The sequence below is a fragment of the Stomoxys calcitrans genome, chromosome 2 (genome assembly GCF_963082655.1).
Source record: "Stomoxys calcitrans chromosome 2, idStoCalc2.1, whole genome shotgun sequence".
In the NCBI taxonomy this organism is placed as follows: Eukaryota; Metazoa; Arthropoda; class Insecta; order Diptera; family Muscidae; genus Stomoxys; species Stomoxys calcitrans.
In genome coordinates this window covers 59,528,200-59,554,309 of record NC_081553.1, presented here as the reverse complement: position 1 = coordinate 59,554,309, position 26,110 = coordinate 59,528,200, and the positions used below count along the sequence as shown (strand labels likewise).

General features: G+C 39.1%; 2 protein-coding genes across 2 annotated transcripts; both read left to right on the top strand.

Annotated features, from left to right (window-relative positions):
- The first annotated feature begins 5,020 nt into the window (after positions 1 to 5,020).
- On the top strand, positions 5,021 to 7,889 carry LOC106088274 (pre-mRNA-processing factor 17). The gene is made up of 3 exons (XM_013253701.2): positions 5,021 to 5,822; positions 5,895 to 6,373; positions 7,211 to 7,889. Exons 1-3 carry the CDS (start codon positions 5,105 to 5,107, stop codon positions 7,742 to 7,744), a joined length of 1,731 nt encoding a protein of 576 aa, XP_013109155.2. The 5' UTR covers positions 5,021 to 5,104; the 3' UTR covers positions 7,745 to 7,889.
- A 3,642-nt stretch (positions 7,890 to 11,531) lies between these two features.
- Positions 11,532 to 23,610, top strand: LOC106088281 (transmembrane protein 181). The gene is made up of 8 exons (XM_013253716.2): positions 11,532 to 12,213; positions 12,582 to 12,838; positions 14,988 to 15,068; positions 15,144 to 15,243; positions 19,733 to 20,010; positions 20,236 to 20,338; positions 22,886 to 23,110; positions 23,172 to 23,610. The coding sequence occupies exons 1-8, from the start codon at positions 11,769 to 11,771 to the stop codon at positions 23,306 to 23,308; spliced, it is 1,626 nt and encodes a 541-aa protein (XP_013109170.1). The 5' UTR covers positions 11,532 to 11,768; the 3' UTR covers positions 23,309 to 23,610.
- The last annotated feature ends 2,500 nt before the right edge of the window (positions 23,611 to 26,110 follow it).

Here is a 26,110-nt window from a genome sequence, read left to right as displayed (position 1 = left end):
AATTTTTTTAAACTTTGGCAGGAGACCTTTTTTTATTCTAACACATTTGTATTGTAAACCCTGGGCAAATCTATCAATGTTTTAGTGTAGGCCCCATATAAGGTTCCATTTCACAAATAGACATTTTTATATAGAGTTTAATGAAGTGTAAATGAATTTTAGAGTAGATAGAATCCGAGTTGAGAAATGTTTTATACATTGTTGGAAAGGTATGAAAATTTCCTTTACGATAAGGTATGTTGCGTAAATATGGCTATAGTGTGTCATGTGCAATTAGGACAACAAAAACAAAATTTGGGAAATTCGACTTTTTTGAAAAATTGACTTTTTTATTGCCGGTTCCATAAAATGGAATAGAATAGAGATATTTCCATGATTCTTTTTGTGTTTTGTAGAAGAAGTGTTACCAAATAAAAGTTTATTTAACATCTTTGCAATAAAATGTGACGTAATACTTGTTTTTTAGCAATGAATATAGCACTACTTGAAAATTGACTTTTTTCAGTATTTTGATCGCTACGATCTCATTTATGGCTAGGATATGGCGAGACATACCTTAAAATGTTGGGAACATTTTAAGCTTTCATTTAAGTTCAAAAAAAGCGAAAAAATCCCCGTGGAACTTTTTTTCCAGTGAGAAACTTTTGAAGTTTAGTAAAAAAATTGGCCATTTTGGTCTTAAGATAACGGTGTTGTTTGATATCGAAATTAGCCAAATTAGCACTTAAAACTTTTCTTAATACCTCGACTTTGTGAAAATGGAAAGAAATGATAATGCTTTGACGGCCAAAGTTTGCGAAAACTTAAAGGAAATGGGAGTATCTTTTTTGAAAAATTTTGCAATTTTTTGACAAAAAAAATATTTTTCATATTGAAAACGATGCCATTTTTAAACCGCCAAAGATATTCACGTGATTCCTTTTGTATTTTATGCACACATATGCTGGCATAATTTGTGTGAAGTATGAAGTTTATAGCTTTAAAATTGACGGAGTTATTTAAAAAACACTGAAAAAAACCAAGGCCAAATTTTCATATTTTAAAATTAAACAATTCATAACTCCTTAACAGTACACGATGGCATGGTACTTTATGCATAAGTTTTTTAGATCTTGTCAAGCTCTTTCTCTAGAGTCCTAAATCATGTAAATCGGTTGAGTAGATCAAAAGTTATGGCCCCCAGAAGCTTGGAGAAGTCAAAAGTGGTCAACTTTGACACCCTGTAGCTCACCCTGTATTAAAGATATGGACCAACAACAGCACTTTTCTGAAAGCCTATGTCCTCCTCTACAAATGTCTAGAACATTTTGTATGGCTAAAATCAACAGATAAAAAGTTGTAGACTTATTTCCAATTTTTTTGCCATTTGGCCCACTGTGCGTTGGTGGGTAAAATGAGCAAAACGATAATGAATATATTCTTTATGATACATTGCGAACATTATGCGATTATCGATAGTTTGCCAGCTCTAAACCCGAAGGCAGGATCCATCACAGAAAATTAATTTTATCACTGACAGAGAAATGGGAAGTTACAACTTAAACGAAGCACAGCGTCACCAGGCCGCGTGTTTAGACGTCTAGGACGAAACCACGAATGACTCTGTGGTTCCATGTGGGTAGTCACCTATTCCCGGATCTTGGTTCCATTCTGTTGCAATGACGGGTTTTAACGTATGGTTACAAGGGTACAGCATCACAGAAATTTAATTTTGTCAGTGACAGAGAAATGTCACAAAGTAAATGGATGGGGCGAATGCGGTGTCAATGACTCAGTGGCTAAACGTGGTTCACATGATCACCAGGACGTGGGAGAAGACAAATGGCAAAAACGTGTGATCCATGTCTGAAGGACAAGGAAAGAAAGCTAGCAGGGTAGTCACGAAGACGTGTTTCATTAACGACTTGATCGCAAACATTATATGGACGGACGGATGATATGGACGGGCGAATGATGTGGAAGGAGCTGGAAAAATATCGATACAAGGGTAGAGGTTTTCAATTGGATTCCTGAGACGACACTTGAGGTTGAGTGCGAGGCTCTGCTGCCAGCGGCACAGTTTTGAACTGAAGGAATCCTAGTATTACCATCTGCAAGATCATGTTACACGGATGGATAAAAGCAAGGGGGCCGAATGGGCCTGGGGGTAAAGCTGGCAAAATATGGATAACATATTTAATCGGTAAAAATTAGGTTCATATATTTTCTATTTTATAATAATCGAATTGCTATTATTAAAAACCCCTTTATTTTGTAAACTCAACATTTTCATCATGGTTAAGTCGACGAACGAACAACGTCTGCAAATCTACTTCTGCTTTTTCTTTTAAATATCACAAAATTACCAAGATTAGGGTGCAACGTCAAATAAATTGGATTGCAACATTTTGTACTATATGGTTCTTCGTTAGGCTGCCATGTTTGGTGTCGAACATCAAACTTTGGTTAAAACTGTTTACAGCAAATGCCTGAAATTATGCTTTAGATATATTTTTTAAGGATCGGCAATGCCGTTCCGAGTTCACCTTGATTGAAGTTGGCAATATAGTTAACTCTTTGGTTAAAATCAAGGAGTTATCAATTATTATATTAACCCTTCTTTGATCATGAGGTTGTAAACTGTATTATCGCTTAAAATCCTCATATATTAATCCCTCTTTGCGTACATTAATAAATTTTCACATCTTTACCAAAATAAATGCCATCATCAAACTCAGCATTGCCGATATTCTTTATCCAAAGCATAATTTCAGGCATTTAATGTAACTGCTTTAACGTTGAGTAAGATTACAGTAGAACATCTTCAATATCATAGATGGTGCAGTTTTCCTTGTCAAAGAGTTGTATGAAAGTATGAACATGTGCGAATTAAATGTGTCGTGAGATTGTAAACTGCATTATCATGTTGCACACTAATCTTTGTCACTGGTATTCCCGTCAATCGTCCGTCTTCTTTTATCCTTTTTTCCACTTCAATCTCGCAACAAAAACAGTTTTATCACAAATTTGATAAAAGCAGATAAGTAAGTTAAAAGTTGTTAGTAGGTTAAGCCGTGCATGAGTATGCTATTAATAATGTAGATATATCGAAACTAACTTCCGTTAGGTATAACACTGCTATATCAACATTTTTTCTGGATGTCGGTAGATAGGTTAATATGGGATAGAACTGTAATTAATCATATTGGCGCTTTGTGAAATAAAAACCGTATGGTTCAAATTGAGATGCTTTATCAATGTTTCTTATCAACATCAATAAGTAGGTAAATGTTGTTATTGAGAAATGGCTGTAACTTATCATGTTAACAGCTGTTTGCAATGGAACTCTTTAAACTGAGTGCAGCAAATCACACAGGTAGTTTTACGCAATTAACATATTTTAAGGAGTCTCAGCATCACATAAAATCACCACATAATTACCAGGTATTTTACCGTAAACAGCTGAGTACAATATTTTCTCCCGAGTGCACTGCCAACAAGTTTCGGTTGTCTGAGTATTATAGTTAGGAACTATAACACAAACAAATTGCCCGAACTATTAACATAAACAAAACAAGGGTTGCCATAATCACTGATTTTGAAAGATAGTGCACTCAATATTTTGTTGTTGAGCAACTGCCACTATCTGTAAATGAATATATCTTAGGTAAAATGAGCTCCGACTTTCATCCTCAAACTACTCCCCCTCCTTCAGGGGATCGGTACTTCTTGGATATTGACTCTTCCACGCCGCATGATCTGTAGGCGCAACCGACGCTCATACGCATAAGCTTTCTATTTGCGAAGCTCTATAAGGGTTTTTTAGTGGCCGGAATTCCTAACCTAAGATTTTCTCTTTCGAGATTAGTTTTTAGGTTAAGTCCATAGTGCCGTAAGGTCTACGTCCATAGTGACATGGGTCGATGAGACGATATGAGACAAAAATGGATAAGCTTCGTAAGTGAAAATCTCGTCATTTTCTTGTAACGTAAGTAAGCTAAATTTTCATTTCATACCCATATTGCCTAGCCTAGAGATTGAATACCTCACGACCCTTTGGGTCCTTCCCAGTCAAATTTTTATTCATTTTTTGACATATTTATAATCTACTCGTTTTTAAAGGGTGATTTTTTTGAGGTTAGGATTTTCATGCATTAGTATTTGACAGATCACGTGGGATTTCAGACATGGTGTCAAAGAGAAAGATGCTCAGTATGCTTTGACATTTCATCATGAATAGACTTACTAACGAGCAACGCTTGCAAATCATTGAATTTTATTACCAAAATCAGTGTTCGGTTCGAAGTGTGTTCATTCACCGTAACGTTCCGTCCAACAGCATCTTTGAAAAAATACGGTCCAATGATTCCACCAGCGTACAAACCACACCAAACAGTGCATTTTTCGGGATGCATGGGCAGTTCTTGAACGGCTTCTGGTTGCTCTTCACTCCAAATGCGTCAATTTTGCTTATTTACGTAGCCATTCAACCAGAAATGAGCCTCATCGCTGAACAAAATTTGTCAAAATTTGAACACATTTCGAACCGAACACTGATTTTGGTAATAAAATTCAATGATTTGCAAGCGTTGCTCGTTAGTAAGTCTATTCATGATGAAATGTCAAAGCATACTGAGCATCTTTCTCTTTGACACCATGTCTGAAATCCCACGTGATCTGTCAAATACTAATGCATGAAAATCCTAACCTCAAAAAAATCACCCTTTACCTTTCCTTTGATATTCATATTGCCTAGGATGCAGCACTGCCCACTGAGAGCGTTTTATAGCCGATAGGAGATCTTGGACCTTTATCCCAAAAAGAGGACCACAAATTCGTGCTCCTGGAGTCAATCCACATCTACATGCAAAATTTCAGCGAAATTGACGTTGCGCCCTAAAATGTTCATTTTTTCCCACATTGTCTTTATCTAAAATTAATCTAGAATGATTTGCCGACAATCGTCCGCATTGTGTGCGTAATTGCCATACTCACGTTTTTAAAATAGGTTTCCCTGGCACACGCGTCAGCTGTCACAACAAAAACGTTTGTTTGGCATAAGTTCTTAACATTTTATTGTCTGAGAAAAAAAACACATTTAAATCAAATATCGAGGTGGGAAAAAATGTTAGGACTACAAAATTACGGCAGTTCATCCGAAGGAGAACATTCAGATAATGAAGAATCTAAGGAAAAGCCCGTCAAGACACAAGAGAAAGCAACACCAGATTACCTGAAACCTATCGATCCTAAACTATCAGTGGCCAAATCTTTGGCAATTTGTGCAGCTCCCGAAGTAGTGCCCATGGGTACGGTAGCAGTGCAACGAACAATTGATCCAACACTTAAAGAAATAACCTACAATCCGAAATATGAGGAACTGTATGCACCAGTAAAGGGTCCCGAAAATCCTGATCAAACTCAACAAATGAAAGCTCCGCGTAATACATTGGCCGGTTATGTGGAAAAGGCTCACATCAATGCCTTTGAATTTGAAAATCAGCGAAGAACTTTTCATACCTACGGTTATGCTTTAGATCCCACTGTAGATGAAGTGGCCGATGGTCGTTCGTTTGTGGGAGATTTACAGTCCGCCTATGATGATGATGGCAAGACAGTGTTTGAGGCACCCAAGCCCAAAAAGAAAAGAAAACAAGAGAAGAATGATAATCCTCAAGACATAGAAGGATTCCTGGGACCATGGGGTAAATATGAAAATGAAGAGAGCATAGCCAAACCCAATGAACAGGAGAAGGCCGAATTGGAGGAGATTCTGGCTAAACGGCATAGACGCAATAGAATACCAGAGGATAAGCCATTGGAGGAGAAATCCATACTACACAGTAAGTTAAAGGTGACACGTTTTTAATGTTTCATTCAGAACTAATTGCTTTGTGTATTTTTTAATTTTTTAGTCAAAGATGCCTATGACTATCAAGGCCGCTCATATCTACATGCCCCTCATGATTTGGATGTTAATCTAAGAACAAATGCCCCACCTACCAAATGTTATTTACCCAAAGCCCATATACACTCCTGGACTGGTCATACCAAAGGCATATCGGCCATACGTTGGTTTCCCAAAACTGCCCACTTACTGTTATCCGGATCCATGGATTGTCGTGTTAAACTGTGGGAAGTCTATGGTGAACGTCGCTGTATACGAACTTTTAATGGACATAGGCAAGCTATTAAAGATGTTGCCTGGAATAATCGTGGTACACAGTTTCTATCAGCTTCCTATGATCGTTACATAAAACTATGGGATGCTGAGACGGGAGATGTGGTTTCACGATTCACCGCCAGAAAAATGCCCTTCTGTGTTAAATTTCATCCCGACAACTCAAAGCAACATTTGTTTGTGGCTGGCACATCGGATAAGAAAATTATTTGTGTAAGTATTTCGAATTTTTTGTATATCACTCTTTTTAACACTTAAATCAGTTGAAGAGATTGTTTTTGGGAATGGAAATTTTTTCTACGTTATACCATGGGGAACAGGCACGAAATAGCTGTGGGCACCACACAGGTTGGAACATTGGAGTCCAATCTATGTGGTGTTAATTGCAGTCACGAAAAACTTAGCTGCGAGCTTCCCGGCGCGCCAACAGGTTGCGGATAATGGAATGCTCCATACGGAGTAGCTGCAATTATAGTCGCGGGCAATCAGCGATATCGAGCGGAGAGTCTCAGTGAGAGGCCGGGCGATAACGGCTCTTACACAAAAACGGAGTGCCTATGATGGTCGATATGACAAGGCGAGTTATTAGCGCCTTTAAATAACCAATGGCCACCATGTTCCCCCGGCGATCGGTCCTTTGGACCGGACGAGCTTGCTCACCTACAGGAGCTTGTCAAGGATCGCAACCTCCACATGAAAATGTGGCTACGACCACACACAGGAGACTTTTATAGTACCAACAAAAGCTATACTATTTAATTTGTTGTTCCTATCATTAAGCTGAGAGCGAAAGGTGGCGTGGAGCCTCTTAAAGAAAATGTTTTTTATCATTGAAATATTTCTTGACCATAGACGACTTTGGACCGCTCCTCGTACTGGGGTCTAACAGAACAGGTTGTGCTTGTAGCTGTGATTAAGTTAATGCACGTATTTTTTATGTTGCATACACCAAAAAAGGTTTAGTTTTTAAACATTCTAATACCAATATTCATTATTATTACTTTTTTCCATTTATTTAATTCCAATACTAACCTTCATTTTTATTTCCAGTGGGATACCCGAAGCGGTGACATCGTTCAGGAATACGATCGACATTTGGGTGCTGTAAATACCATTACATTCGTTGATGAAAATCGCCGTTTTGTCACTACCTCAGACGATAAGTCAATGCGCATTTGGGAATGGGACATTCCCGTCGATATGAAGTACATAGCTGATCCGACCATGCATTCCATGCCTGCTGTGACACTTGCACCAAATGGCAAATGGTTGGCATGCCAAAGTTTGGATAATAAAATTGTCATCTTTTCTGCTTTGAATCGTTTCAAAATGAATCGCAAGAAATCTTTTAGTGGTCACATGGTATCCGGTTATGCCTGCCAATTGGATTTCTCACCAGATATGAGTTATTTGGTATCCGGAGATGGTGATGGTAAATGTTATATATGGGATTGGAAAACCTCAAAAATGTATAAGAAATGGCAAGCGCATGAAGGTGTGTGCATCAGCACACTGTGGCATCCGCATGAAGCGAGTAAAGTGGTAACAGCTGGTTGGGATGGATTGATCAAATTTTGGGACTGAACTACATACACGGTTTGTTTTTGGAGTATTTCTTTTTTAAATAGCTATGATTTTTTATATATATAAATGTACCTCTATATTTAACGTTATATTTAAATAATAAGGATATAGGAAATCCAAAAAATAACCGTTTAACAATTTTTCTATACATAAAATCCATCTTCGACGAAATTTTTTGGAAAACTCAAATTGTCAAAGATTTCCAAAATTTCAATTTTTTTTTCTAAAAAATTTTCAAATTTTTTGAAACAAATTTCCTAACATTTCAAAAATTGAAAATCAAATTTTGTCCAAATTTTTAAAGACGAACTTTATTTGAAATTTTTTGTAAAAAAATCAAATCTTAACATAAAAAAATTAAACTTTAACATAAAATTTTGGCATTAATCAAATTTTGACCAAACTTTCTACTCAAATCTTGTGAAGATTTTCTATAAAAATCTAATTTCTCCAAAAATACATTTTGTTCTTAAATCATATTTTGTCGTTATTTTTTTAAAGCCACATTTCTTCTTAATATTCTATGAAATTTATTTTTTTCGTAATTTTCTATAAAAATCTGAACTTGTCCCAATATTTTATGACTTTAAATTTTATTGAAAATTTCACTAAGGTTTACTAAATATCGAGACCCAGGAACTCTGCTCAGATCGACAGGTTGTGCTAGGTTACACGCGGCGCACACGTTCATTACGTTGACTTCAATACTAAACCCAGTAAGAATTGAGACGGCGACATCTGCCGGAATCTAAAACTAGTTTAGTTTTCAAAGGGAGGTAAACCTCATCAAGTGTTGTTGTTGTTGTAGCAGTGTTTTGTACACTAAGGCGGCAGCCCTTGCCGATGAAGGATTCCATCGGGTCAATACGGTACGTACAACCGGCTGCCATGGGATTCTCATCAAGTGTTGTGGCATTCACTCAGTAGCTCTTCACCACTACCGCTGCGTTAGAGGTATAACCTAAGTCGCAACTACCAGCAGGCGGTTATTGTTGTTGCGTGTGTTGTGTTCAATCTTTCATCCGCTTGATTCTGTTGAGTATACAGATCCAGGAACTCTGCGACTAAGATGGGATACGTCCGAAGGGATCTGGGTCTTAGACGGGTGTGTCTGGCTGGGCAGTTAAACAGGTGATGTGTGTCGTGTGGTGCCAGGTCATAATCGGGACACATCCCGCACGTTGGCATTTATCCTAGCTCTGTCGATGTTTAGTCGACTGGGTTTGTCGGAACGCAATTGAGCCAGAATTACTTTGGTTTTTCGGGGGAGGTTTAACTTTTTCAAATGCATTGTATGGCGGTGCTAAAGCAGATGGGGTGAACAGCTACCGGGTGGATGTGGGCCTTGGTGAACGGACGCCGTCCATTGCATCTGAAATAATCGTGTCTGCATGATAGCGCTTAACTTTTCGCTCTAGATCACGTAGATCAACCTTAAAACTTCTGAAACTCCAGAATATGATTAGAAGATGCGATAACCGCCCAGAAGGTATTGCTTAGTAGCATGTAGTTATGTCTTTGCACTGGTAGCACCTTTGTCTTCTGATAGAGTTGGTCTGAATGAGAACTGCGAGGACATCCCGTCGCAGTTTGCAGAGCACAGGTTAAGATGACCACTTATGGCGCTGAACGTCCAATGGCTATCTCCTCCTAATGCTGGCGACATTTGGGAGGCTCTTTGCCATGTAAAAGATCTCCCCAAAGAAGTGTCGCACTACGGCACGCAATTCAGACTTGGCTTAAAAAAGTAGGTCCCTTATTATTGAGCTTAAAACTTGAGTCGGAAAGCACTCTTGGATATGTGAGAAGTTAGCTGTGAGCATCACAAGGGCTGGAACTTTGAGATCCGATCTGTGTGTTGTTCATCGCTGTCACAAGAAGCTTAGCTGCGAGCTACCGGGCGCGTCCACTGTTTGCGGATAGTGAAATGGATTAAAATTTTTATAAAATTTCAAAATGGGAAATTTCAAAAATTTTCTAATACTTTTTCAATCACCCTTTTCAAAAACTGTGATTAATATTATAATTTTCCTGATCGAAGCAGTTTCAATTAAAAATGTAATTGGATCAATTAATTTCATGATTGAGACTTTTCCTGTGTAATTAAAAAAAAATAATTTTTTTTTTGAAAATTTCCTAAATTTAAATCACGATTGTAATTGAAAAAGAAACAGAATTTAATTAAAAAATGATTGATTCAATGAATTTTTTAATTGAAACCATTTCCATTTTTAATTAAGTTCTTGGTTGAAAAAATTTTCTTGATATTTTTTTCTGTGTAGTTCGAGGAAGTGACCGCTTGATCCATTATTCGCTACGTTGAAGCAGCACCTAGCAACGTAATCAGTGTGGCTGTACTCCTGTACTGTCGTCAAGCTCACAGTCACCAACCGACAATGAAATACCATGTATCGGGGTTTTTCTCGATCCAGGGACGGGACAGAATCGTACGAAGTTGGTACTCCGGGCAGCTAAGGGGCGATGAAAACTCTACTAGATCTGTGCGTTACACAGAACCGAGTGACATATGAATTTTCAAAGAAAATCTATTTCTGTAATTTTCAATAAAAACTATATTTTGTCAAAAATGTTTTATGACAACGCAATTTTGTCGTAAGAAATTTTGTTCAAAATTGGCAACTTGGGAGAGATATGGCAGCTATATCCAAATCTGAACCGATATGGCCCATTTGCAATCTCAAACGAATATTAAGTATCTGTTCAGAATTTCAAGCGGCTAGCTCTACGCGTTCGACCGCTATTGTGATTTCGACAGACGGAAGGACGGACGGACATGGCTAGTTCGAATCAGATTTTCGAGACGATCAATAATACATATACTTTATGAGGTCCTAGATCCATATTTCGAGGTTTTGCAAACAGAATGATTAGATTAGTGTACGCCACATCCTATGGCGGTGGGTATAAAAAATTAAAATATAAAGTTCTTCAATAATGCAAATGAGTATACGTTTGCCTTACACCTTCCCCATGTAACGTACATACACATGGTATTAGGAGTCGGTTGGTAGGTTCCAGCATGTTATTGTAAACAAAATATCAACAGCTTGCTTATCATACAAAATATACTCCCTATATACAATGGATGTTCAGCGTTAAAACACACTACAACAATAATGGATGTTTTTGTTTACAAAACTTTCGCCTTCCTCCCTTAAAAGTGAAACAGACATCTACCAAAGGAAATGGGGAAAAAACATTACAAAAAAATGCCGGCAATGAAACGAAAGCCGCATTCATTTAAAATTCTATCACATGTTCTGTTGTTGTTATCACTCATTTCGAGAGAGACATGCGCCCTGAAGTAGGCAATGCAAAGCACTCTGTCAAAAGTGACAAATGCCAAAAACCACCCTATAGTAAAGAAGAAAATTAGTCCCAACCATATGTAGAGTAACTGCAAACGAAGACAAATGTTCATAAAATCAATAAAGAAAATATTTGCGAAATAAAATTCCTACAACGGTAAAATATGTGAGCTAAAATTGTGGCAGGAATATTAAAACAAATGGTGAAGTCTTGAAAATTTGGGACTTTCTTCGTATAAGAAAAATGAGTTTCTGGCATAGACGACACCGATAAAGTGTAAAGATGGAGAAAACTGTACACAAGAAAGGCAAAACGAAATTACTACGAAAACCTTGAAAAATTAAATTGATAACAAGTTGTGAAAATCAACAAATTGTTTTTTATGAAACAAAACTAATTGCCATACCAAATCCAAAGTGCTTTTAAACAATAAAGTAACAAAAGATTTCCCAAAAAAAAATTAAGAAAATTAAAAACAGTCCAATTTTTAAGGACTAACAAGACATTTTCTGCTACATAGTATTGATAAACTCACTCAGTTTGTTAGATAATCCTTTACTTTTTGGCACTGCACATTGCCTTAATCCTTTCGCTATTTTGGTCAAGGGGCATTGTAGTACCCAACATATGAAAAAATAGAAATCCATACACAGACGACACTACAAGAACAACAGTAACTACATCAACCAACAAAATGGCCAAACCACCCTCCGATACCAATGGTCTGGGCTATGCCTACCACTTGCCCTCGGGCGGCCTATTGTTGCGCCTAAAGAACTCCTTATCACAATTTAGCGATTTATTCAGTGAATTCAATAAATACATAGCACCTGCATATCATCATGATCGCTGTGAACGCTCCGTCCACATGCGTTTGTACTCGATGCATAAGCGTGAATTTGTTATGGTCTTTTTGGGTTTTTTCACCTGCTTTGGCCTGGGCATAATCATAGGCCTGACGGGACCACCGATAACCAGCACAACTGAAATAACCGCCAAAACCATATTGAATCGCACCAGTTTGGCTAACTCATCGAATGTTTTGGCCACCGGACCGTTTGCCATGAAATCGCCCTTGATGACAACGTATTCGCAGCAGCTGTGGCTGATTGCTAAACTGGTGACGAACAACAATGACGGTGAGTATTGAATGTAAAGTTGGGGGATTGCATGGCGAAACAATTAAAGGTGGCCCATTTGTACAACCCACAAATCCGCCATCAAACTGATCGACGTTCTGCCAACACACAAAGAAATTTGTGTGCGTGTGTGTATACGTGTGCGTGCATGAGCAGAGAATATGCGAGAAAGAAGATGACAACAAAGAGAATGCAAACAAAAATCTTACATCTTAATACCCTCAAACCTGGCCGACTGTTAACAGCGGTTCGCATGAGACCACCTTTTTAAATCCGCCTTGGGGGTATTATTGAATTTAATTCAATATTAAAGACAAGATAATGAAATGATCTGAGGTATAATTTAATTTTTTTTTCATTTATTTTAGACGAGAAATACGACAAACGATTTTATGTCAGCGTTGCAATCGATGGCATTACTGAACAGCACAAACCCCTGAGTATACTCTCCTCCACCAATCTGCACAATCGAACCAGACATTTGTCCTGTATACGAAACGATTGTGAGGAATTCACTGTTATGCATTTGGGATTTTTGGAATATGCCCATTATATAATTACCGTAAGATTTTTCGGCTTGGAATCATTTCATCAGAAATATAATATAACTGGAATAACATTCTATGTAAGTACATATACATATAATGAAATGTAAAATGAACCTTATTAATTAAACCCATAAAAAGGCATTAAGTTTGGCCGGGCCGAACTTTGGATACCCACCACCTCAGGTATATATTTATGTAAACCCCCTTTCGTCACAATTCGGTGAAAATCGGATAACTTATGCACCCAAATACGGAACGGACATTGAGTGGTCTCATAAATATAAGTCACTGTTGAATTTTGTATTTCAAATTTCCACAAAATCGGGTAATAAATACAAATTTTATGAGCTTCAGACCCTTAATAGGTATATCGGTCTATTTGGCAGCTATATCTAAATATAGTCCGATTTGAACAATATTTAGGTCGGATATCGGAAGGCTTAAAATATTGGGTTGCCCAAAAAGTAATTGTCGGTAATATAGTAGTAATATAGTCGGCGTTGACAAATTTTTTCAACGGCTTGTGACTCTGTAATTGCATTCTTTCTTCTTTCAGTTATCAGCTGTGACTTTTAGCTTGCTTTAGAAAAAAAGTGCGCGAAATTTTGTTTACATTTGTTTGTTTGGCGTCAATTTTAATATGGGTACCACATGTATTGAAAGAAATTCATTTAACAAACCGAATCAACGCTTGTGATATGCACCTTAAACGCAATGAATTCGATCCGTTTTTTAAACGAATCATAACTGGAGATGAAAAATGGATTGTTTACAACAACGTTAGTCGAAAACGATCATGGTCCAAGCATGGTGAACCAGCTCAAACCACTTCAAAGGCTGATATCCACCAAAAGAAGGTTATGCTGTCTGTTTGGTGGGATTGGAAGGGTGTGGTATATTTTGAGCTGCTTCCAAGGAACCAAACGATTAATTCGGATGTTTACTGTCAACAATTGGACAAATTGAATACAGCCATCAAGGAGAAGCGACCAGAATTGGTCAATCGTAAAGGTGTCATATTCCACCAGGACAACACTATACCGCACACATCTTTGGTCACTCGCCAAAAACTGAGTGAGCTTGGCTGGAAACTTTTGATGCATCCACCATATAGCCCTGACCTTGCACCATCAGACTACCATTTATTTCGATCTTCCTCCTTAAATGGTAAAACTTTCGGCAATGATGAGGCTATAAAATCGCACTTGGCTCAGTTTTTTGTAGATAAAGGCCAGAAGTTCTATGAGCGTGGAATACTAAATTTGCCAGGAAGATGGCAAAAGGTTATCGAACAAAATGGCAATTATATATTTGAATAAAGTTCATTCTAAGTTTTATTAAAAATGTATTTACTTTCTTTTAAAAAATCCGCAATTACTTTTTAGGCAACCCAATAGCTCGGGAGATGGGTCTATATGGTCGCTATATCTAAATATAGTCCGATCTGAACCATATTTAGGTCAGATGTCGGGTGGCCTAAAACTACTTTCTGTTTTAAATTTCAGCACAATCGGTTAAAAAATAAAGCTTTTATGGGCTTCAGACCCTTAATCGGGAGTTCGGTCTATATGGCAGCTATATCTAAATATAGTCCGATCTGAACCATATTTAGGTCAGATGTTGGGAGGCTTAAAAAAAACCGACTGTTTCAAATTTCAGCGAAATAAAGCTTTTATGGGCTTCAGACCCTTAATTGGGAGATCGGTCTATATGGCAGCTATATCTTAATATAGTCCGATCTGAATCATATTTGGGTCCCATATTGGGAGGCGTAAAACTACTCGCTGTTTCAAATTTCAGGCTTAAACTAGCTCACTGATTCAAATTTCAGCAAAATCGGTTAAAAAATAAAGCTTTTATGGGCTTCAGACCCTTTATCGGCAGAACGGTATATATGGCAGCTATATCCGAATATGGTCCGATTTGGTCCGTTCAAGAACTTAACCAGCGTGCATCAAAAAGACGTATCTGTGCCAAATTTCAGCTCAATATCTCATTTTTTGAAGGCTGTAGAGTGATTACAACAGACGGACGGACAGACGAACAGACACACGGACATCGTTAAATCGTCTTAGAATTTTACAACGATCCGAAATATATATACTTTGTAGGGTCGGAAATCGATATTTCGATGTGTTGCAAACGAAATAACTAAATGAATATACCCCCTATCATACGGTGATGGGTATAACAATTACTAATAATATTTGTTTGTTTTCCTTGTAGTTCAAAACCTACAGTCCAGAATTTACCCAAATTGAAATATGGTTCCGTTTTATATTTCTTCTATTTGCCTTTATTGTTATAGTAAGTATTCTGAAATTGATCATCAAATAATATAGCAGTTTAAAAAAATACTTCTTTTTACAATTCTATTTGCAGTGCTGGTATGCCCACAGTTTGAGAAAATATCCCATATATGATTGGTCAATAGAACAAAAATGGATTTCGGTTCTGCTTCCTTTGTTGTTGTTATACGATAGTAAGTAGCAATGTTCTCGAAGAAGACAACAATATGCCACATTTTATGAAATGCGCAATATCGGTATATATATACATATTGTACACGATAGTCATGTAAGAGTCATTCGTCGTTGTCGGTTAGGTGTAACCGGGGCATTTCCGATCTTGATTTGGCTTTACGTCTCTACGGTAGTATAGTCGCACTAAATATGTTTCAAGGTGCTGTGCGAACATAAACAGAAGTGGGTCCCAAGCGTCGTTGTCGTCGCCTTCTGTACCCTCGTCGTCGGACTATATGACCAACAACAGCAGCATCCTAGCCACAATATTGCCAGGCCAGTGCCGTGAAGTGTATCATTTTTGCAATTGAATTGCAACGGTCTGAGATTGTGGATTTTATGAGTCGGAAGAACATATTGATCGCAGCGATCCAGGAGACAACGCTGACCAACACCTGCAGCTTGCACAGTTGTCACGGATACAACGTGCTACGTAAGGATCGCTCAGGAAATGGAGGTGGGGGATTGGCCTTCATGATGCACCATTCCGTGTAGTATAGACCCATCTCGCCTGCGCCTGACGCTAGTGACCCCTACATGGAGTGCATAGGGATAGCAGTCAGGTCCAGTACTGCCGAGAAAGAGCTATCCAACGTGTTCATACCGCCGGTTGGTAGCTTATTGCCGATTGATGTACAAGCTTACAACCCTGAAATAAGTGGGTCACTATCTGACCATAATCGTCTGGTTCTAGGGGACTTTAATGCGCATTGCACTTCACGGCATTCTCCCCTAGTTAACGACCAGCGTGGCATAGCTTTGGCAGAGCAGATTGAAAGCTTCACGTTTTGCACGGTTAATGAGGATTACGAGGAGGTGCAGCAGCTCGCTAGACATTTCCATTGCATCCCCTGATCACCTGAGTGACGTATCCTGGCAAGCTGTCATCTCTTTGGGATCAGACCACATCCTCATAATTCCCACCATCCACCGACCACCCGTCTTCATAATCTCTGAGCGCCGGACGTTTATCAATCAGAAGAAGGCCGATTGGGTCGGCTTCAGATAGTACACCAATCGCCACTTTAGTGAACTGACACCCCCCTCAAGTGTGCTATTTGCCGAGAGGTATTTCCGAGCCATCATTAACACAGTAGCCGCGCGCCTTATACCAGCCGGTCGAATATCGTAAGTGCGGCACAATTTCCCGACGCAGTTAGTGGTACTCGCAGACGAATGTGTTGGGATTCATTTCACGGACCCCACTAATATTTATGTCTTAGACAAGATGTGGCCACACGTCACTTGTTCAACTGCCCAGCAGACCCACTCGACTTAGAACCAGATCCCTGCACGCACCCCATGTTAGTCGCAGAGTTCCAGGATCTGAATACTCAGCAGAAGGATACTACACAACAACAATAACAACGTTTGAGGCTGATCATCCTCATAGATTTAGGAAGCTGCATATCACATTGTTCACTACGTCGGACAGCTGAAGTATGTCGGCAGCTATATGTGAGAGTCGATCATGTAATGATTGCGACCACCAAATTTTCCAAAATACTTGGTGCTAGGTTTGAAAGTCTTTAGAGGTTCTTCTCATATGCTACTGTAATAAATGACAAAGCCAAAAGTAAAAATAAGGTCTCCGAATCACTTGTCGGCGGCTAACCGGCTTGAGAGTCACTTCTGAATACAAAAGTGAGCCTCCAGAAGCATATCAGGCGAGAATAAATAGCATTCACGAGGAGAAGGAACATCCGTTTCCGTTTTTGGAGATGATCCGCCGCTTATAGCACTTAAAAAAGCAAACTTCCCCCTATAAATGGGAGTAGTGATGTCTCAACTATCAATTCTAACCAAGTTGCGATTGATTGCAAGGAGTGTTTTGCTTGTAACTACGTCACCTGTTTACCTATTTATAAATCAGTTCTACTTGATCTATAACCAGATTCCATCCAAGTTTCAGAGCAAATTAAGGATGAAGACACAACAAACTGTTATAAAAACAACAGTTGGATAACTCTAATATTTCTTCCCAGCACTGATATATTATCTGATTAGATTTTTAGGGTTGGTTCTTTCATTTCAGCCTCGCCTAGCAGATCTGTGGTGATTATGTATCAGAAGTTTGTACCAATACCTTTGCTTATATCCGCCCGACAATTTAGCAAATTTGGATAGCAAAAATCTCATCAGATCAAATTTAGGCATTAGACCTTCTAATGCTAGACATAACATGGCTAATCATTATTTCAGGATTTATAAAGGACACAGGGAGACCTTCTATGGCGACCATATGCAGCTTTGCTGCATTCCGATATTACGAAAAGGGAAATCCTTTTTTTGCCGTTGTAAAGGGCATCATCTCGTCATAGAGTCACTCTGTGATTATTGAGACTGGTATCGTATTTTCTTTTCTCCCAGCGGGTTTGCCGACCTCAGTCCTTTGTATGAATACCTTCTTGTTTTGAATGACAAAGATTGTGGCACAACCTTTATGCACATATAGCGGTCTCCTTTAACCCTCTCTCGTCCTATTAGGATCACACTATCCTTATCTTGTTTTCTTAAATCATCCTAACAAAATTTTATTCTACAATACAGTAAATGGAATCTTTACTCGTCAATACCATCGGCGGCGCGCCACGGGATAACCATAGGTACCACACAGGCGGGAACTTTGAGCTCCGATCTGTGTGGTGTTCATTGTTATCAAGGGAAGCTTCGCTGCGAACTTCCGGGCACATCCAAAGGTTGCGGATAGTGGAATGCTCCTTGCGCAGTAGCTGCAATTGCAGTCGTGGACAATCAGCGGTATCGAGCGGAGAGTCTCAGTGAGAGGGCGGGTGGCGCCGGCTCTTGCATAAATACTGAGTGCCTATGAAGCTCGATATGACAAGGCGAGTTGTTGGCGCCTTTAAATAACCAATGGCCATAAGGTTCCCACAGCGATCGATCCTTTGGACCGGAACGAGCCTGCTCACCTATAGGAGCTAGATAAGGATCGCCACTTCCACATATAAACATGTGGCTACAACAACAATCATCGGCGGAGGATATCTCAATTCAAACCAAGTCTATCTTCATGTCTAACCCAACGGAGATAAGACCTCCGATACAGCCAGAGAGAGAGAGAGATTAACGTCTTCTCATTATCGCATCCATTTCTACTGTGGTACAAGGTTGTTGTCGTTGTTGTAGCAGTTTGTTGTGTTCTATCATTCGTCTGCTTGAATTTTTTTTGTGTATCAAGACCCAGGAACTCTACGATGGGGTGCGTCCTCGGGGATCTGGTTCTGGCTGGGCAGTTAAACAGGTGACGTGTATCGGGCGGTCCTTGGTTACAATCGGGACATACATCTTGCACGTCGGCATCAATCCTTGCTCTGTGGTACAAAGTATAATTACTTAGTTTAGTTGTTTGTAACACCCAGAAGGATGAGATCTAACCCCCTTGATAAGTATACTGATCGACTCAGAATCACCTTCTGATTCGATTTAGCTATATTCGTCTGTCTGTCTATCCATGTTAATTTGTAAAAAAGTACAGATCGCAATTTTCATCCAATCATAAAATTTGGCAAAGGCGTTTTTGTGAGCCAAGAGACGAAGCCTATTGAAATTGGAAAAAACCGTTTCAGATATTTAACTTAAAATAAAAATAAGTCATTCGGTGGCAAGTCATGACTATACCGCGGATGACTCATCAAATCGATATTTTGCTAAAATATGAGAAAAATGGAGTTGTATCGTATTTTTGGAGCATTTCTTTCAACCAATAGACATTAGGTTTTTTTGGAGCGATTGACAAATTGTGATGGATCCAACGCGAACAAATTTTTTTGACGGTCAAATGTTCCTGCAATATTTATTGTATCCTGGTCCCACTAAGTCACATGACGATCTTGCAATATTAGTTGGCGCACAGCATCAATGGTTTTTGGAACAACAACTGATTTTGGGCGACCTTCACGAAATTCGTCTTGGAGTGAACTACGACGAATTCAAACAAGGAATTCATCATACCATCGATAAACACTGGTCCTTAATAGAGCTTCATCGCCAAAAATTGAATGAAGTACATCGATGCACTGTTGTTGAGTTAACCCACGTCGAAAGTTGTAAAAAATAATCGCACGTAAATGTTCACGTTTTAATTCCATTTTTTGGGAAGAAAAATCTTTTAAGTTACTGTAATAACACAAATTGCGGTCGTATGTCAAAACGTTCTGAGTACGTATAATCTCAAAAATGTTAAGCTTTACGGAAAAGGTGTCAGTTGGAAGATTGCAACACAAGGGTTGTCCAATGCCGAAATATAAAAGACAACTCTCGTATAACCCATCTGTAAACTTCCACCGAGGTCCATCAAAATTGATTAAGAATTAGATATAGCTCCCGATTGGTACTTATAGCCTAGGTGTAGGGTATTATATAGTGGGCACCGCCCGACTTTTGTCTTTCCTTACTGTTTTTCTAATTTTTTTTACCTTTCCTTTACAGATCCTTTCTTCCCTTTGATTTTCCTTATGAACTCATGGCTGCCCGGAATGTTGGATGCCGTTCTGCAGGCTACATTTTTATGTGCCCTTCTTATGTTTTGGCTATGTATTTACCATGGATTGCGACAGAATGAACGAAGATTCTTGAGATTTTATTTGCCAAAACTTATTGTGGTAATGCCCATATGGTTGTGTGCCATAGTCTTGGCCACATGGGAGAAATGCAACGAATTGAAGGATCCTACCTATAGTCATTTTGTGGATACAAAAAATTATAATGTGAGTAATTCAAAAAGTTCATGGGTTTACATATTCCTCTATGAAGCACAACACCTGTTGTTAAAAATCGGAAGCTTGATTTTGTTTTTAGACTCATCATATCTTTAAAAGTGTTCTTAGAATTGACTTGGAATACAATTTTGATAACCGCTTTGAGAGATTCTTATAAATTGTCCCATTCTAATACACATCCATTTTAATGTTCTTCTTTTCTTTTCTTTGTAGGGGTTTAAAATGTTTTTCTACATTGCGGGCTGCATGTACATGTTATACTTGGCCATGTTAATATTGCGGGCATATACAGAACTTAGATCAATGCCATTTTTTGGTAACTATCCTCTTGTATATAAAATTAAATTTGTGTTTGTTTGTCGGTTTATTTGTTTGTTCCGTATAGACTCAAAAACGGCTGAACCGATTACTTTGAAATTTTCACAGATGGTGTGGGCACAGATCGTAAAATAAACCCTAAAATAGGTTTATTTTACGATCTTAACAATATGCGATTCAAATGAAAGGTATTTGGGAGTAGATTACGAATATGGTTAGGCTTTATAATTTATTGATAACGGAAGGGGGCGGACCCTCCACCGTTACCCGAAAAACACCAACCAAAATCTAAAGTGGACTGATAAGGACAATATAGGTATCAAATCAAAAGTATGCGGGAGCAGATAACTAATTTGGTATACAAATTCATGCCGAAGTAGGGGGTCCATCCCCACAAAAACGCCCAAAATGGGCACATTAGCCAATCACGGATATATGGGACTCGGTTTGTTTGTCCCGTATAGACTAAAAAACGGCAGAACCGATTTTCTCGAAATTTTCGCTTATTGTGTAGGTTGGTCTGGAAGGAAACATAGGTTATACAATTTTTCGCTATCGGATGGGGGACGGACCCTCCCCCTTATGCCAAAAACACCACCCAAAATCAAAAGTGGACCGATCGGCACAATATAGGTATCAAATGAAAGGTATTGGAGAGTAAAATACGAATATGGACTTAAATTTGAGTCCTAGTACTCATCGGGGCGCCCCGGCCCCAAAACTTACCCCGACAAACATATTGGATGTTCATTTCAATATGGGGCTCAAATGAAAGGTATTCGGGAGTAGATTTCGAATCTGGCATATAAAATCAGATCGAAATATAGGAGGTCATGCCAACCCTCAAAAACGCCATTAGGCCCATTATGACTATATGATAATTGGCAGAACCGATTTTCTTAAAATTTTCGTAGATTATATACGTTTGTCTGGAAGAAAACATGGACTATATAATTTTGAGATATCGGGTGGAGGCGCACCCTCACCCTAACCCCAAAAACGCCACCCATATCCGAAAGTGGTCCGATGGGCACAATAAGGGTATCGAATAAAAGGTATTGGAGACCAGAAAACGAATATGGTATTCAAATTTGGGTCCAAGTACCCAGTAGGCCGCCCCCCAACCCTAAAACTCCTCTAAATAGATATATTCGAAGTTCATGGCAATATGGGACTCCAATCAAAAGTATTAGGCAGTAGATTACAAATATAGCATAAAACATTAGGTCTAAGTAATGGGAGGTCGCCCATCCCCAAATACCCCCAAATGGGCATATAAGCCGACCATGGCTATATGACACTTGCATTATTAGCCGACCATGGCTATATGACACTTGCATTAAAGGTATTAGAGAGTAGATTACGAATATGACATTAAAATTTGCGTTCAAGTCTAGGTGGCGCTTTTCCTCCTAAAGATACGTCAAATGGGTTATTTGATTACATTACCACCAGGAACCGCGAAGGGGCAAGTTCTCACACATCAATGAGTGTTTTACGATTCAAGATTAAACTCAATGATAAGGGACCTTTTTTTATAGCCGAGTCCGAACAGCGTCCCGCAGTGCGACACCTCTTTGGGGAAATTTATTTAAATGACCATACATGGCATTGTACCTCGCAAATGTCGCCAACATTGAGAGGGGATAAACACCGCTTTGTCCAAGGTTCTCGACAGGATTCGAACGCGTTCAGCGTCATAGGCTACAATGGCACGAATTCGATATGCGCATTCAGAGCGAAGTGTCCACACCCTAAAAAGATATTAGAGAGTTAAAGAAGGCGCAGCGTAGCGGGCCCGGTTCGGCTAGTTCTATATACATTCAGATTCTTTATTTTTTTTTATTTGAATTTAATTTCAGAATGAGCGCGTTGAAAAATGCAACTCTGCAAACAAATGTTAAAAAAGCAAATAGTAAAAGTTAACCAAAACCCCGGTTAAACTGCTCTTTAAATCCGGATTTAATGCTCCATCATCTGCTTTCGCTTTATAAAATCAGCCTGACGGGAGCCTTAAATCCGGATTTAATTAGAAGAGTAAACGGGGTTCAATTTTTAAATTTGAAGACTAAAAACACTACTTCACGTCTGGCAACACCGAATGAAGCTCGGTTTCAAGCGTCAGAGTTGAAAATTTTTAACTTTTAAGCCAAGGCGGATTTATAAAGGTGGTATCACGCGAACAGCTGTTAACAGCCGACCTAGTTTGACGGTATTAAGATGTCAGATTTTTGTTTGCATTCTCTTTGTTGTCATCTCTCTCGCATATTCTCTGCTCACGTACGCACATGTATACACACACTTGGCAAAACGTCGATCAGCTTGATGTTAAGATGGCGGATTGCACCATTTGATTTGTGGTTGTTGTACAAATGAGACCACCTTTAATTGTTTCGCCATGCTTTTGAGCGTCCCTTTTATGGTATTTGCGTGCAGAGTTGCATTTTTGCAACGCGACGCTTAAAACCAAAGTTCAACGCTCTCATTCTATTTTGATCTTTAGACTTCCTTTATAATTGGTATTATGGTTTTTTTGTTCCATTAGATATGCGTTTGAAATTCCTCACTCTTCTAATGCTATTCGTAATATCCATAACGGTTACCGTGACCACATGTCGCTTTGGTTTTGGCATTTTGGAGGATAACTTTGTGGCAACTCTAAATACCACATATCGCAGTTCAGCTCAGTTTATGTGTTTCTATGGTCTATTAAATTTCTATTTATTCACCATGGCTTACGTTTATGCTCCAAATGGTCGATTTTCCCAAGGTAATAATTTAAAATAAAGCCTTTAAAATGAAGCCATTGTAATCTGTTTTTCGTTCTTTAGCCGAAATATCTGTTACCAAGGATAATCCTGCTTTCTCAATGATTAACGATTCCGATGAAGAAGTTGTCTATGGTTCAGAGGATGAATCGCGACGTCCTCTAACTGTAGCGGGTAAAAACGATTATGATAGTGATTAGTTACATATTTGAAAATCAAATATGGCAAAGAAACACAAATCCCACAAATCTCCCTAATGTAATCCTAAATCTATCTATGTTTTCAATTTAGAAATTGTATGTAGGCTATCTCTATCTCCCCTTTCCCTATTTCTCTTAGTATAAACTTGTATAACCATAAGTTTCTCTACCCATGTTTAATATTTCTTCTCTTTTAATCTAAAAGTTGTACAGTTATTTTTAAAATTGGTTTTAAAGTTCTTGTTTTTATCAAATTAAACCGAAATCCGAGTTTTTATCGCATACATTGCTGTAATAGTTAAAAGACGAAAACTAATTAATCTAAACATGTAATACTAATATTCTATATAAAATGTTTAAAATAAATAAAATAAAAAAAAAAAACAATAAACAAAAATTAACATAAACATAAATAGTAACAATAAGTCTACATTTTGTTTGATTATTTCTAGAGCCAACTTTTTGGTCTAATGCTAAAATTTCTCAATCGATAGATATAGTATAATAATGGACCCACCTTTTATTTGACAATAAAGGTTGGGTTAGCAGTGGAAGTCTATTTTCTAAACAGACTCACTATTTTAGTCTAATGTAGTACCATAGTAGCACCAGACCGCGTACACGAACGCCTCAGTGTATATGTTAGTCTTTTTTTCGACATAAAAGAGGCACATCCCGGAGTGCCTTCTCCGCAAGCTTCTGGTCCGTGCCGGAATTGAAAAGAACCCCGGACCCTGGTTCTGTTCGGTTTACCAGAACCGCCTCCGTCATCGGTCGGTGAGGTGTAACCGGTGCATGGAGTGGGTACATTTCCGATCTTGCTCTGGCCTCACTTCACTACGGGAGTATAGTCATACTGGATATGTTGCGATATGTTGCAAGGTGTTATGCGAACAAGGCCAGTAGCGGTTCATAAGAGTCGCCGTAGTCGCCTTCTGCGTCCACGTCGTCGGACTATGTGAATCAGCGAGCTGAATCTGAAAATAAACAGGGTAGTCATCGAACATAAGCGGAATTTGTGGCTGGAACATTTGGAGCAATGTAACTTAGGCACCGGTGTAGGCAAGCTGTGGTCTACTGTTAAATCACTCTCGAACCCCGGTAGACGGGATGACAGGACCTCAGTCACTTTTGGCGAAATAACCGTGACTGAACCGAAGAGATCCGCCAGGTTGTTTAACCGTAAGTTTATTGTGCATCCCGAAAGTGACAGGGCAAGGAGGATAGCCATTCGCCGTATTTGTGGTCACCGAGCCGATGGACAGCCATCACAATTTACCGTGGGCGAAGTTACGAATGTCATCCGTGGCGCCAAATCGTCCAAGGCATTGGGCCCCGACGGAATTTCAACATTGATGTTGAATAATCTGGATTCAACGGGAGTTGAGTACCTTACTACTGTCCTCAACCTGTCTTTGAAAACTCTTATAGTTCCCGATGTACGGAAAAAGGGCAGAGTGATCCCGCTACTGAAGCCTGGAAAAGACTCGAGTTTGGAAGAGTCGTACAGACCGATCTCCCTTCTCTCACCAGTAGCAAAGACGCTTGAGGCATTACTCCTCCCGAGCCTCATAGGAGAATTTCCATTCGCCGAACATCAACATGGATTTCGAAGACTGCATAACACAAAAACAGCTTTGCATGCCATCACCGTACACATTTGCCGTGGCTTCAATCAGCTCTGACCATATGATAGGACGTTCCTCGTGGCACTGGTCCAATCGAAGGTATTCGACACGGTCCGCCATGGCAAACTAATTGAGGACATCGCCAACAAGTCTCTCCAGCCAGGCCTGAAACGCTGGGTCGCCAATTTTAATCTGTGTGGTCGCCAGTCATTTGTGGAATTTAGGGATAAGAAGTCGAAGCACCGTAGAGTGAAACAGGGAGTTCCCCAAGGTGGGGTGATATCTCCGGCACTGTTTAACCTATCCTCCATTCCACCTCCTCCAGACGGCATAGAGATCGTATCATATGCAGACGATTGTACGATCATGGCATCAGGCCCACGATAGGTTGAACATCTACCTCAACGAACTTGCCTCATATTTCGCTACAAGAAATCTAAAGATATCTGACACCAAATCTTCAGCCACATTGTTCACTACAAACACGCGTGAGGCGAATACTGAGCTGACTGTGATGGTCGATGGAGAAATGATTCCGACCATCAAGTGTCCCAAAATACTTGGCGTCACATTTGACAGCTCTTACACATTCTCCCCACATGCCACAGCAATTTGCGATAAAGTCAAAAGTATAAACAAGGTCCTCAAGGCACTTGCTGGCAGCACTTGGAATGCAGGCAAAGAAAATTTGTTGACCACGTACAAAGCAATTGCCCGGTGTGTGGTAAGTTTTGCAGCGCCAATGTGGTATCGTCATCTTTGTGACATGCAGTGGAATAAAATCCAGATCTGTCAAAATGCTGTCCTCCGAACTGCGACAGGCTGTCTCCTCAGTTGTCATGTGGATCACCTCCTTCAGGAGAGGAGGTGATCCTCTCCTTTTTTTTTTATCTAAAAAAAGTAATATGCGAAAAATGTCGCGAAAAGAGAATATAGTACCAGCCTCTAAATTTCAAAAATTGTTGTTCAGAACGATTTTACTCATTCACGTATGCGGTAATTTGCCCTCTGTCTTAAGCCTTGTACTGATTTCGACTTTTCACACGAACAACTGTCAAAACGCACTATAAAAAAATGGTGACGAAGATAATGCGAACACATTCCGTACAAGTGGTACTGAGTTCTATGAGCAAAGTAGTAGCGATAGATTCCGCACAATTTTAATTGCAAATGT